This window comes from Plectropomus leopardus, chromosome 20 (genome assembly GCF_026936395.1).
Source record: "Plectropomus leopardus strain MGB_pleo_1.0 chromosome 20, ASM2693639v1, whole genome shotgun sequence".
Classification (NCBI taxonomy): Eukaryota; Metazoa; Chordata; class Actinopteri; order Perciformes; family Serranidae; genus Plectropomus; species Plectropomus leopardus.
This window is the reverse complement of record NC_142195.1, coordinates 25,080,765-25,093,272: the sequence shown is the minus strand read 5'-3', so window position 1 is coordinate 25,093,272 and position 12,508 is coordinate 25,080,765. Positions and strand designations below refer to the sequence as shown.

At 40.0% G+C, this 12,508-nt stretch overlaps 1 protein-coding gene across 1 annotated transcript; it reads right to left on the bottom strand.

The window, feature by feature from the left end:
* Positions 1 to 10,883: 10,883 nt before the first annotated feature.
* pmchl (pro-melanin-concentrating hormone, like) lies at positions 10,884 to 12,298 on the bottom strand. The gene has a single exon (XM_088070972.1). It carries the CDS (start codon positions 11,409 to 11,411, stop codon positions 10,944 to 10,946), a length of 468 nt encoding a protein of 155 aa, XP_087927098.1. The 5' UTR covers positions 11,412 to 12,298; the 3' UTR covers positions 10,884 to 10,943.
* Between the last annotated feature and the right edge of the window lie 210 nt (positions 12,299 to 12,508).

Here is a 12,508-nt window from a genome sequence, read left to right as displayed (position 1 = left end):
GTGTTGAGTAAGCACTTTGGTAAATTAAAATAGAGTCATTTTTCCCACCAGCTTTCACCTCATGAAGGTGAGCTCCTCCTCCTCCTCCTTCCTCAAGAAGCCTCGGATAATTGCGTCATTTGTCACGTCACTGTCGTCTCTGAAACAACACTGTATTTACTTGATTATGGAGCTCTTTCCTTGTTGAAACTCAGACACAGAGTGCGCGTAGTCTGTGGAATTTTTTTTTGTCATGCCGTTGGGAAATTATATTTGTAATTGCTACAGATGGCTCCTCTTTTAACAACGTCAAGACACGAATGAATGAAAAAAATTGCTCCAATTTAGCTGTTTCATTTGGCTGAGAATTTGGGGGTAACCTGATTTTCCTCAAAGTGTAATCATGTGAGGTTACACTGTTGGCGTTCTCATGAGTGTTTTCTGGTAGTTTGGTGCATCAGCAACCTCCAGGGACTCGACAGCGAACAGAAGCACGGTTATTGATTATATTAGTCAATAAGGGCCAGTTTCCTCCTCGACTATTATACTAATGCACTTAGGGTGAATGTCCCGGCTAGCCTTGCAGGCCAGGTTATAAAGTGCACCAGAGCTCCTAAATTATTCACAAGGCCCCACCAGCTCCGGGCCTCCATTAGAGACAGGAGGAGAGGTGGGGGTGACGATGATGTCACCCGGCCCCATGGAGCCAGACAAGGGCACCTGGGACTGAATGATAGAGTCAGCTGTGGAGGACCTCAGCTCTGCCGGAAGAGTGTGTCTGAGGAGACGAGTGATCAGCCTCCGCAGGTCACTTCACCAACAGGCCTTGGCGGTCAAGAGGGAACACTGTGAAAACAGTGTGTTTGTGTGTGTGTGTCTGTGAATACACACTTATGTAACCACAGCTCGTAATGACCGAGGGGGAATACAAGATGCTGAAAACTGAAAAACAGAGTCAGATTTGACAAGAAAGAGAGGCCCCAATCCAGTCCTGTATACGAAAGCTGTAAAAATGCCGATAGGTGGCGAATAAAAGGAAAAACCAAAAGATGGTGTTTAACCCTTTGAAAACTGAGCAAATTGGCTTGATTGTTCACAAACATGGGAAAACGACAATGCACAGCTTAGAAAAAATGACCCAAAAATTAGCAAAAAATTGCAAAAAAGCATTAGGAAATTACCTAAAATTTGAAACAAAATTTAAAAATTAAAATAAAAATTATATCTATATATATATATCTATATATATATATATATATATTTACATATAAATGATACACATGGTATCAGTTATTTTTCCTGCTATACTGTTTTGTCTGTATTATTATTATATCATTATTATTATCATCATTAGTAATAATATTAATTTAAACTTGTTACAGTTGCCAGAGACTATATTATTGTTGTTTGCTTACCTGTTGTAACTTGAACATCTCTTGTAAATGTTAAATAAAAAAAATGAAAAATAAAGTTCTCTCAGAAAATACAAAGAAATTGCTTCAGGGTGACGGTATAGAAGAGGATAAGAACATGTATTTATTAATTAACACACTCATCTGATGATTATTTATGTCAGAAAATGTTCAGTTTCCTAAAAAGTAGAAAAGAGGCCTCATTAGAGGATGAGACAGTTGCCAATCTCCAGCCGACAGGAGTGCCATCGCGGCTGTGAATGAAGTGAGCGAAGCTGAGGTGAAATCATGATCGAACGGACTCAATCTTTCATCAAACATGAGCAGCACATCCAGTCATTATCTCTCCAGGAGGACGACTGCTTATCGTCCTGTTCCTGTCGATGAGTTACCGCTTTATAACAACCTCCATAAATACCACTTCACATGTATTCCCACTGTGCTCCCACTTGTTACACCGTGAACCCCGGGAACCCCTGCAAGAGGCTATAAAAGCAAAAGAAAGACAGGCAATTTAACCCAGGCAATCACGCCAACATGCAGGCTACGCGCCGACGCTGATCGAAATTTAAAAGCACATGAAATAAGCCATGCATAGTGAGAGGTATTTCTGCTCTCCAGCTGCTCTGCTTCTGTCTCATTTCGGGGAAGTTCAGCTCGTATAGAACGCAAAGCGAAAACACAGCGGAAAGTCGACACAGTCAGCGAAGAGAAGAAAGAAACTCTGTTGCCAAGACTCATCTTTCTCTCTCCGTCTCACTGTCACTCCACATGTCTCTCGCCCTTTGGCTAAAGGTCTTCAAATCACAAGCACGAGCTAACATCTGCTCCAGCCGCCATTCGCTAAAACCATCAGAGCTCCTTCTGACATTTTATCTGACACCTTCGACAGCTCGTCAGACTCAAACATGTTGAGTCGTTGCTCTGATCATTTAAACCGACTGAGAGGAATTCAATTAGCGCTGGACACCGGAGAGGCCTTCGGCGCCAGATGTCATGTAACTGGTTGACCGAACTATCACACTGATCATATTAGGGAACAAAGAATTGAGACGGGCTAAATTAGATTTCAGTATCACGTTTCACTCACATAGACAGAGTCATTATCACTGCACTTAATGCGATAAATCTTGAGATAAAGTTCGATGTTTGTAGCTTGAGACAGATGGTCGAGCAGATGTCGCCTTAAAGTTAAATGAACATCTGATGAAATATATTTCTGAAAAAATTATTTATGTCTTTGACTCACTGTGAAATACTAATGCCAGTATATTCCTCCAGTCTCTCTCTGTATTAAGCTTGTTAACCTTTTTATATCTGGATTGTCATCAGTTTACTTGTGCTGCATTTAGTCCCTTTAAAACATTTTTTTTTAATGGGTAAAAAGGCAATAAGTAACTTGACAAGAAATGTCCCACCAATTCTACGAAATTAGCAAAAGGTGACAAGAAAATTACCTTAAAATTAGTTTTTAAAAGAAGATGGGATTTTTAGAAAATTATTCAAAAAAATGGGAAAATGTTTCCACCAAAAAAAAAGAAGAAAATGTGTGACATACGTAATTATTTTTTATTTTATAGTTTGGATAAGGCTGTTGTGTTCTTTTTTTTTAATCTGGCAAACAAATGCATGTGTTTGTGGTTATCTGTGTACTTGTATGTCCCGGTGCATGTTCTATATGTGTACTTTTGTCCATCTGGTAGTCTAGAACAAAACTGCCCATTGAAGACCTGCAACATATGAGCAAAAAATCACTTCCTGTTGGCCCCAAGTGTTTTTGCTGCACTACGATCCTCAGGCTGAAAGCAGACTCCCTCTCAGTCTGAAATCTCTGTGGTCTGACTGACCCCCGTCCTCCATGGAGGGAGGAAGTCTCTGTCCTCCTCTGGGATCAATAAAGTGCAGCGGAGGAAAAAACGCTACGATGACCACAGTTTTCCGCTGTGACCTGCTGCTTTTGCCAAGGGTTAACTACGTTTGGGCTCGGGCACTGACTGCCTCATCACATAAATATCTTTAAATGTGATTGTGTTCTTAATTATTTTCAGAAAATCTAAGGAAATTGTTGCAGGAAAAAAGTCCAAATGCAAAGTGCATCTGCCTTTGCAATCTACAATCCTAATGGCTAAATGCCACTCAATCCTACAAACTGCACCTCCCTGCCTCCTTCTTATCCACAATCACACAATGAATCTTTATGTGATCAAGATAACAAACTTAACTGAAGTAAAAGCAACAAATTAATGCTGAACTGCTCCGAGCAAATGCATGCTCCAGTATGATATATAGTTTTATTCAGTTTCATGACTACGCAAGACAAAACATCTCAGGGGCATAAATAAAAAAAAATACTGTCGTTGCAATTTGGTAAAACAATGCACTGATTTTTATCTTGACAACCCAGACAGAATAATCACTTTGCCAAAGAAATGGGTTCCAGATGTTATTTTTTTTTCTACAAGGTACCCCACTGAGGGTGAAAGCCATTTGTTGCAAACTGTGCAAAACGAGCACCGTTGAACAAACAAAAATGTGCAGGAACCATACACAGATGACTCCTTTCTGCTATAATTAGCCCTCATGTGTTCACCTCCCTCCACTGCGTCAGCTGTTTCAGACAATTGCAGGCCTTCACGGCCACAGCTTGTTTCTCTGCCCAAAATATTAGCATCTTTAAACCCTCGCTGCTCTCCTCCGTAATATCGAAATACATCTACTCAAGATCGATGTAAAAAGATGATCAGGATATGACCCTTTAAAGCCTGAGCGAATAGGCTCAATTTATTTGAAATAATAATAATAATAATAATAATAATGTGAGCAATTTAAAGAGAAATTGCCCCCAAATTAGCAAGAAATTAGTAAACAGTGCAAAAAATACATGGAAATAAGCAAAATAAAGAAATAAAGAAAATGCCAATAAGAAAGTGCTTAAAAATTGTCATTTTAAATATAATGATCATGGATATAATAAATAAAGTTTAGCTTTAGGAATGTAACTTAAACAAATGAAAATGACTAATGTCTTAATTTATTTTTCTTTTTTTCTGTTGAAAGAAATTGCACCAATGCCCCAAATTCTTGTGAAAGATGTCTGAAAGCTGGGCAAGAAAGGTAACATCGATCCAGGTTTCAAAGGGTTAAAGGAGCACTTTGTCCCCAAAATGACCATTTACATATCAGTAACTCACCCAATGTTATGTTGAATTCATGAAGAAAACTTCATTTTTCTCACAGGCCTCCGGTGAACAAGGAATCTAAAAATAAAGAGAATTCTTGATGAATTAAAGTCACAGGGGTCTATGTTTCACAACAGGTCAGAATCATTTCATAAAACCTGAAAAATAAACTTAAAAATTGTGTTTATGTTATCAATTATTAAGTTGGAGATACTTGAAAATACCTTTGACTGAAGAAGAAAAGTTAATTTCATACAAAGTTGTCATGACTCAAAAAGATGCAAACGTGCGTTGTTTTATTTATTTATTTATTTATTTATTTTTGTTAAGATTAGCATTAGTTTTTAGAGTGCATTGACAAAAACAGTAACTTCATTTTGCTAAACAGTAAAGCTGCTTGTCTTTCACTTCCTAAAACAGTTAGTTTTTCTGTGTTTTTGTGTGACATTGTTGAATCTGAACAAACCCTTTAAAACACCAGTCGTACAAGAACACAAACTGATCTAAAGTTTTCTGAAAAATGTTTGTTTTTGTCATTTTAGGTAGTTCTCATTATGCTGCTTTTATATATTTGGTTTTCATTCGTTATTTAAACTATAAAAAAGGGCGTTCGACATCATGATTGACAGCTATGTGTGCCAATCTGTGCTCCTTGTGCTTCTCACGATTTAGTCGGACGGGTGTTCGGCTCAGAATTATCTGAACTAACAATTTAAAACACCAAAGTAGTAAAAATAAGTAGTAATAGTGTTTGTGAGATGAACATCAAAGTTCAACAATTAAAAACCTTTTAATTTTAGACAGCAATGCAATCTATCATCTACCGTTGCCATTGCCGTGTACCATCTGCTGGATTCCATATAAACGCAGAATTTCGGTTTACCACCCGTTTGAACCTTTTTTGTAAGTCCCAACCTCACTTGCTGCTGTGCCAGCAACATCCCAAATACAGCAAAATAAGCCAGAAATAAGAAAATACAGGCAGAGAACCAAGTCTGCAGAAAAATACACCACCTCACATTCATAGCAGGCCCTTAATCATGATTGAAATGATTACTTTTGTGTGACTATATCCATTATTGTTGTTTTTTGGGTGGGAAAACCTGCATAGGAGGCTTCCTAAGAGCCTTATCATCCTAAATGGAATTGTTCCAGGGGAAAGGCGACTCGTAGCACGAAGCAGACAGCCTCACTGTGCTTTCCACCCTTTTAAGTACAAGACAGTTTCAGTGGATAGCTAACCTTTCTCCTGCTGTTCCTCGGCTATTAATAGTGCTATTCTTCCGGAAGAAACGACAGGCAAGGCAAGCAAGGCTTACAATGCCTCCCTGCAGCGAATACAAAGTGCCTTTTAATCCCTCAATTAACTGCAGCAGCACTGGGGCCAAGGGTTTATTATTAAGTGTTATACAAAAACTTAATGGGAAATCAGCAATAATTAATGGCCTTGACAAAGGCTTCTGCTGCGATTATATAATAATGAGAGGTTTGATGTCAAGTTTACATTTAAACTTGATTTGTTTAGTAGAAGAAAAAACTATAGAGAAACATCCCTGTGAAATACTGGAGATTCATCAGTCTGGTAACATTAACGAATAGTTGAATTAAAAACCACAAGAAAAAAAAAACTGATTGAAGTAACACAGCTTCTTGTTTAACTGTTCCCAGATGTTGCTCCCCTCCATTATCGGTAAAACAAAACACCTTCCCATAAAACGTTTATCTGAATTGCGTACTATTATGAGGTAAGCAAACGCTAAAAGGCTCTCCTTGTAATTTGTCATAACTTTAAAGGGATTACTCAAAGCCAAGGACTTGAAGCATTATGGCAAAGAGTTTGTAGAGCGTGGATGTCAAAATGGAAAATACACACTGCGGTAGGTATTTTTATCTGTCGGTTTATGTAGAATAATTCTGCTTACGCTACATTAGTAAAGCTTCCCGACTACATGACTCATTAATTGCCATTACAAATTAATGAGAGTTTAAGTCCAGTTAAACCATTTGTCAACAGTAAAATAGGACTAAGAGTCTGCAGCCGCGCAAGAGGCTCTGTGACGGAAATTAAATGAAATAACCTTTAAAGTTTGTTTGTGGTCCTCAGCAGCTGCAGTAAAGCAAATGGAAGAATGCTGGTGGTTGTCATGTTAAAGGGACAGTTCACCCCAAAATCAAAATACATACTTTTCCTCTTTCATGTATTGCTATTTATCAATCTACGATGTTTTGGTGTGAGTTGCACGGTGCTGGAGATATCAGTTGTACAGATGTCTTTTTTCTCTCCAATGTGATGGAAAAAGATGGCACTCTGCTTGTGATGCTCAAAGCGCCAAAAAATACTTTGAAAAACTCAACAGCGATGTGTCTTTCCAGAAATCATGACCCAGTTACTCAAGATAATCCATGTTGACCAGTCTCACGTTGGAACTATTTTCTTCCTACCCCCGCCACCCTCGGAGCACAGAAGGAAGCGTGCATCCACTCATGGATGAGAGGCTTGTGCTCGTGACAGCGTGAGATGTAAACATCGATGGCGGTGAACTAGCAGCAGATGCATACTTCCTTTTGGATGGTGATACGGTTGGCAGGTGCACTTCTGTACAAAGAAAATAGTTTGAAACTGAAAATGAAACTGCTCACAACAAGGTCTGTGGATTATCCTGAGCAACTGGATCATGGTTTGTCGAAACATTTTTACTCACAACTTGACAAATGCAGATGTTTGATCCGTGGCCCTACACATCAACCTATGAGTATCTAGGTACCCCTCCAGGGTTCCAGGTGAGTTTTAGACGTTTAGGGATGACAAGTCAATTTACAAAATGCACTGTCTCATTACAAAATAAACTTCCGTTTCGCCAGGAAATGCACAGTATCCACTCATTAACGTTTGTTTGACCCATTCACATCAACTCTCCAAACCCAATCTATGCAAAATTTCTTGCTCTTTGTACTATGGCAACTGCTAAAGGGTATCACGGTGTGTATTTGATGACGAGAAATAGTGACAAGCATTGACTTTGACCAGTTGGGAGTAAGACCAGGTTGGAGTGCCATGTAGTTACATTATATTTGCTAGAAGTCAAACATTTGGGAAACTCACACCTAATCAATCCAAACTGAAAAATAGCACTACAGGTAAGAGGGAAAATATAAATGTTTTTGATTTTGTGATGAACTGTCCCTTTAATGCACGACATGAAAGTGAGACTGAAATTTTGACCTTCTCTTTGTGCTAAAAGAAAACTTCCTCAAGGGAGCATGAATGTCTATACAAACTTAGAGGGCAATTCATGGAAAAGATTTGGGGATATTTCCATCCGGACAGAAGTAATCTCTAATCGTTGTAATCTCTAGAGTCTTCCCACAAGCATGGCTATAAATCATCTGTGTCCCCAGGTGAACAATAATTGTTCTTCTCTGTTTCGGAAATCTATTCTGATGTGTCATCTAATATTCATCACAATTAAAGGATTTACTTTGCAAAAACTGCTCTCATGTTGTCAAACTGGACATTAAACAGTCTATTATAGTTAACAAAGTACCACAGTTTTCCAAACTGCGGCTTATGAGTCTTTTTGTCAGAGTCGGCATTGCATTTTTCACATGCTGGCTATCTGCCGAAGTCTTCAGCCTAATTGTTTTTCCAACCCCAGAAGCTTACTCCCAAATACCAAAAAGGTGCAGGCATTCCCAGAAACACATCCTCCGTTCTGCTGACTCACTGCTCTCACTCTGTATTTTGTCAGGAATGTTCTGCAGTAGTCGATGGAGCCACTTTGACAGACCCACAACAATCAGGCACCAGAAGCTGTTTTTATTGCTTTTAACCACCGATTCCTGGCAGGGAAGGTGCTGCAAGTATTCACAAGTCACAACTGGACCTCACATACACGCACGACCACACAGACTCTGAACTGGTTTACTCTATGAACTCACACAAAAAGGTCGTTTCTCGGTACCAACAGAGACGTACAGCATCACGTGGGTTAATCCTTTCTTTCCAGAGTCACAAAGACCTCACAAAGAAATAATGAATTACTGGTCGAGATCACGACTTGACCTCATCTAAATATTGACATGACAAAATATAATCACCGCCACATGGTTGTATGCCTCCACACACCAGTCAAGTTGCACTTAAAGTTTATATCCACTTCACACACATGTTCAACAGATGATCTCTACAATCAGCACAGTTTCAAGATCAACACCCAGGACTGGTGTCACCAAATGTCTCTCCTTCTGGTCCTCAGATCTGATGCTGAGCAATGACTAAAGAAAGTGTTTTTGCAGAACATTATAATGTCACAGTGAAGTTGACCTTTCACCTTTGGATACATAATGTCATCACTTGATCATTTTAAGCTTTTAGACATTTGTGTGACATTTTGTCATAATGTATGAATGAGTATGAATTCTTGAGTTATGACCAAAAGCATGATTTGTGAGGTCACAAAGTTTTTGCCAATTTTGAGGAAATTCCTACAAAACCCTCTTGAGATGAGTGTTCACACGAATGAGACGGATGCAAGGTCAAAGTGACCTTGACCTTTCATCACCAAAATCTCATCAATTAATCCTTGAGTGCAAGTAGGGGTTTGTGTGAAATTGGGATATAAATTGGGAGATATATGTATGTCACAGTAACCTTGACCTTTGACCTATGATCACTAAAATACAATCACTTAATTGCTGAATCCAAGTGAATGTTTGTGCTAAATTTAATGAAATACCCTCAAGGTGTACCTGAGACAACGATGTGGACAGACAAGCTAAAAAAAAAATAATGCCTTCAGACAAAAGCTATTGCCCACACGGAGTCATAAGAAGAGATGGTGTGCAAGAATTTATGAATTTTCCACCAAATTTCATTTAAGTGACATGTTTTTGGGATATCCTGCTAATTGACAGATTGGAAAACAACATGGTAGAGGTAAAAATACAACCTTTTCTCACATTCTCATTGCAAGATCTGCAGATCTCAATCATGAGCTGCATTTGGCGAGCCAGAAGCCACATAGGCTGTAATGAGCCAAATCATCTGTAATTGATGTTTATCGGACATCAGGAAGCTTGATTTCTCTCCTGATTGACTGAGGAGCTCGTTGAGGGCCGGACACATCTGCAAAGCTGATGAAATCGTTTACCCTGATGCTCTGATGAGCTCCTCTACAGTTGGAAATAATCTCCCAAGAGCTCGCCTTTGTTCTGCAGGCAAGAAGTCACCAGCACACATAAGACGGCAGTCATTTACCAGTACGCAGGATCTGATGCAACAGACTCTTATGGGAAGATCTGCATGTAATTTTAGGGGAATTGCTGAAAGTGGGGAAGTCATAGGTTATCAAAGGGACTCATTCAGTCACAGATGTTTCTGTTGAACAGTACTTCCAGTAGAAGCCAACTTTCACCAACTTATTACTGTAACTAAGCGCTACTGCAGGAACACATTTAGGTGCAGTTTCGAATAAACCCTGCTACGATGTTGTGGAGAAAAAATCATGGAAACTCCACCTGCTACACCGCATTTACAGACCTGCATTCACAGCTACCACCACGCATACACGGCCAAGTTTTCAACATCAAATATTGCTGTGGATGGGTTTACAATGGAGTTAGTTAAAAACCCAATGTTTCTCCTAAGGGTGCCTTTGGCATCAGTATCACATGCCAAGGGGGTGTGATAAATGCTGCCTCCATGTGCTCTTCAGAATTATTGCACTTCCCAGTTGTGCATCACGAAATACACGTATGTTTTTTCATGGCTGTTGTTTTTTAAAAGCAAGTGGCACAGAGCTCCTCTACGCTACAGCGACAGACAGAAGCACATAAAATGAACATCAGGTATGTAGTTGACACCCTGCTGTGAGGGACTTCCTGTCAATACACCAATCTAATCAATTACAAGCAGCCCGATTGAAAGCGAGCACACAGGTGTTAAGCCTAGATTAGCATAAACACTGGATGCAGAGGGAAACAGCTGGCCTGGCTCTGTCCAGAGTTCAAGAAAAAACCTACCGTCACCTCTAAAGCTCACTTATTGACACGCTTACACTCTTTATTTAATCGGCGGGGAAACGGAAAAGTAACAACAACAATTTGTGCGGTCTCTATTTCTTAACGAAAAAAAAATGTTTGCACACTCCCAGAACTAGAAGTCTAAAGATCTTAATTTTAGAAGTAAGACTTTAGTGGTGAGACAAATACCAAACATACACCAGACATAAGGCAGAAATCAGCTGTTTTAATTCTCAGATCTGCAATAATTTAAATATAGATACATAGATTTTTGGATTATCTTGCAGCTCAGTGTGAGGCAGGAGAGGATGCGTCGTTCGCCCTCTGTTTCGGCGCCTAGACGAGCAGAGTCCTAGACTTCCCAGCACGGCCGGTACACCCGTCCCACCATGCATCTCATTGTGTCCCTCCTCAGGATGGGGATGTTCAGGTCCTGGCTGGCGTCTCTGTGCTCGATGACCACACTGTTGTCGTCAGCTCTCCGCTTGTGGAGGGACAGTCCGTTGTGTTGCACCCGCAGGTCCCTCCACAGGCTCGGATCGGCGATGACGATCACCCTCGGCCCTCTGGTTTTACCCACAGGAGCCAGATCTGCTTCGCTGAAGTTTTCTGGCGCTTCGTCGCTCAACAGCGAGGCCAAAGTATCCTGCTCCAAGGAGCCATCATCAGTCTTGCCCATGGGTATCGCCACTGACAGAGCATAGCACTCGAAAAAGAGCGCTGCGGCAAAGATGACGGACATGAGTGATTGTCTCATGGTGAAGATCTTGCAAGGCACTGGCTTCGTGAAGCTGTCGTTCTGACCCACAGATCGTATCATCCTCTTTTATACCATTCTGGACGCGCTGGATTGGCCACGTTGAATCATTTTCCGATCACAGCGTCTCCCGTTGTGTTCAGGAAATTAGTTAAAAGCATTAAAAGTCAGTTGGGCAGAACTCTCGCAGTGTTCAAGAGTGTTGTTTTGGCGGAAAGTTAATTAAAATCATCTCCAACATGGTGCGTGATAGTAGACTCCTGGCGATGAAACAGTGGGAATTCTTTGAGCAGGTGACACTGACAAAAATATTAATCCAAAATTACTGCCCTTTAAAACAACACGGAGGGATTACTCACCCATGAGGCTCTTTGTGGTGTCAGATACTCAGAGATAAAAGCCGTCCTCTCGTGGTATTGTTGCAATAATCTCCAATATGGGATTTAACTTTGGGATTAGCGCAAAAAAGCAAACAAATGATTCCTCAAGTGTTTGTGTGTCCGTGGCAGCAGCTCCTTGTCGACGTGTCAATCAGAAAGTGAAGTTTGGAAGTATTTTTTTGGATCTGCTCCCAAGGCCCCGAGGTGGAACTTGATTTGATCTCTTGCTGGATGGCAGCATAATTACAATCCGCCCTAATTACGGGTGCCAGATGGGTGCTGCAGCAGCTCTGCACACCTGGGTTTGCATAAGATCCATATGAAATGTAAATTATGCAGGTGGCATTTGAGTCAGAGCAAAGGTGTTGACAAATTAACGTTTTGGGTTTGTGACACGGATAATTTCCTGTCATCGGCTATTCCAGAAATGTCTAAAGAAAAGCAGCTATGTCCTCCAATGAGCTAAGAAGCAGAGGCTGCGAATAAGCTTATGAGCACAAAAAATGGATCAAACATAACCCTATCAACCCTTAAAACCTACGTAAATTGGTTTGATGTCTTTCAAAAACATGGGGAGAGGGCAAAGAGCAACTTGACAAAACATGGCCTGAAAAATTTGCAAAAAGATAGTAAAAAAGTCACAAGAAAATTACCTGAAAATAAGAAAAAAAAGACAATTTAATTTAAAATTTCCAAATTAATAGATTTTATGATATTTTTTCTGTAACATCATTTTAAAAATAATTTTGAGATAATTTTCTTGGTAATTTTCTTTCTAGT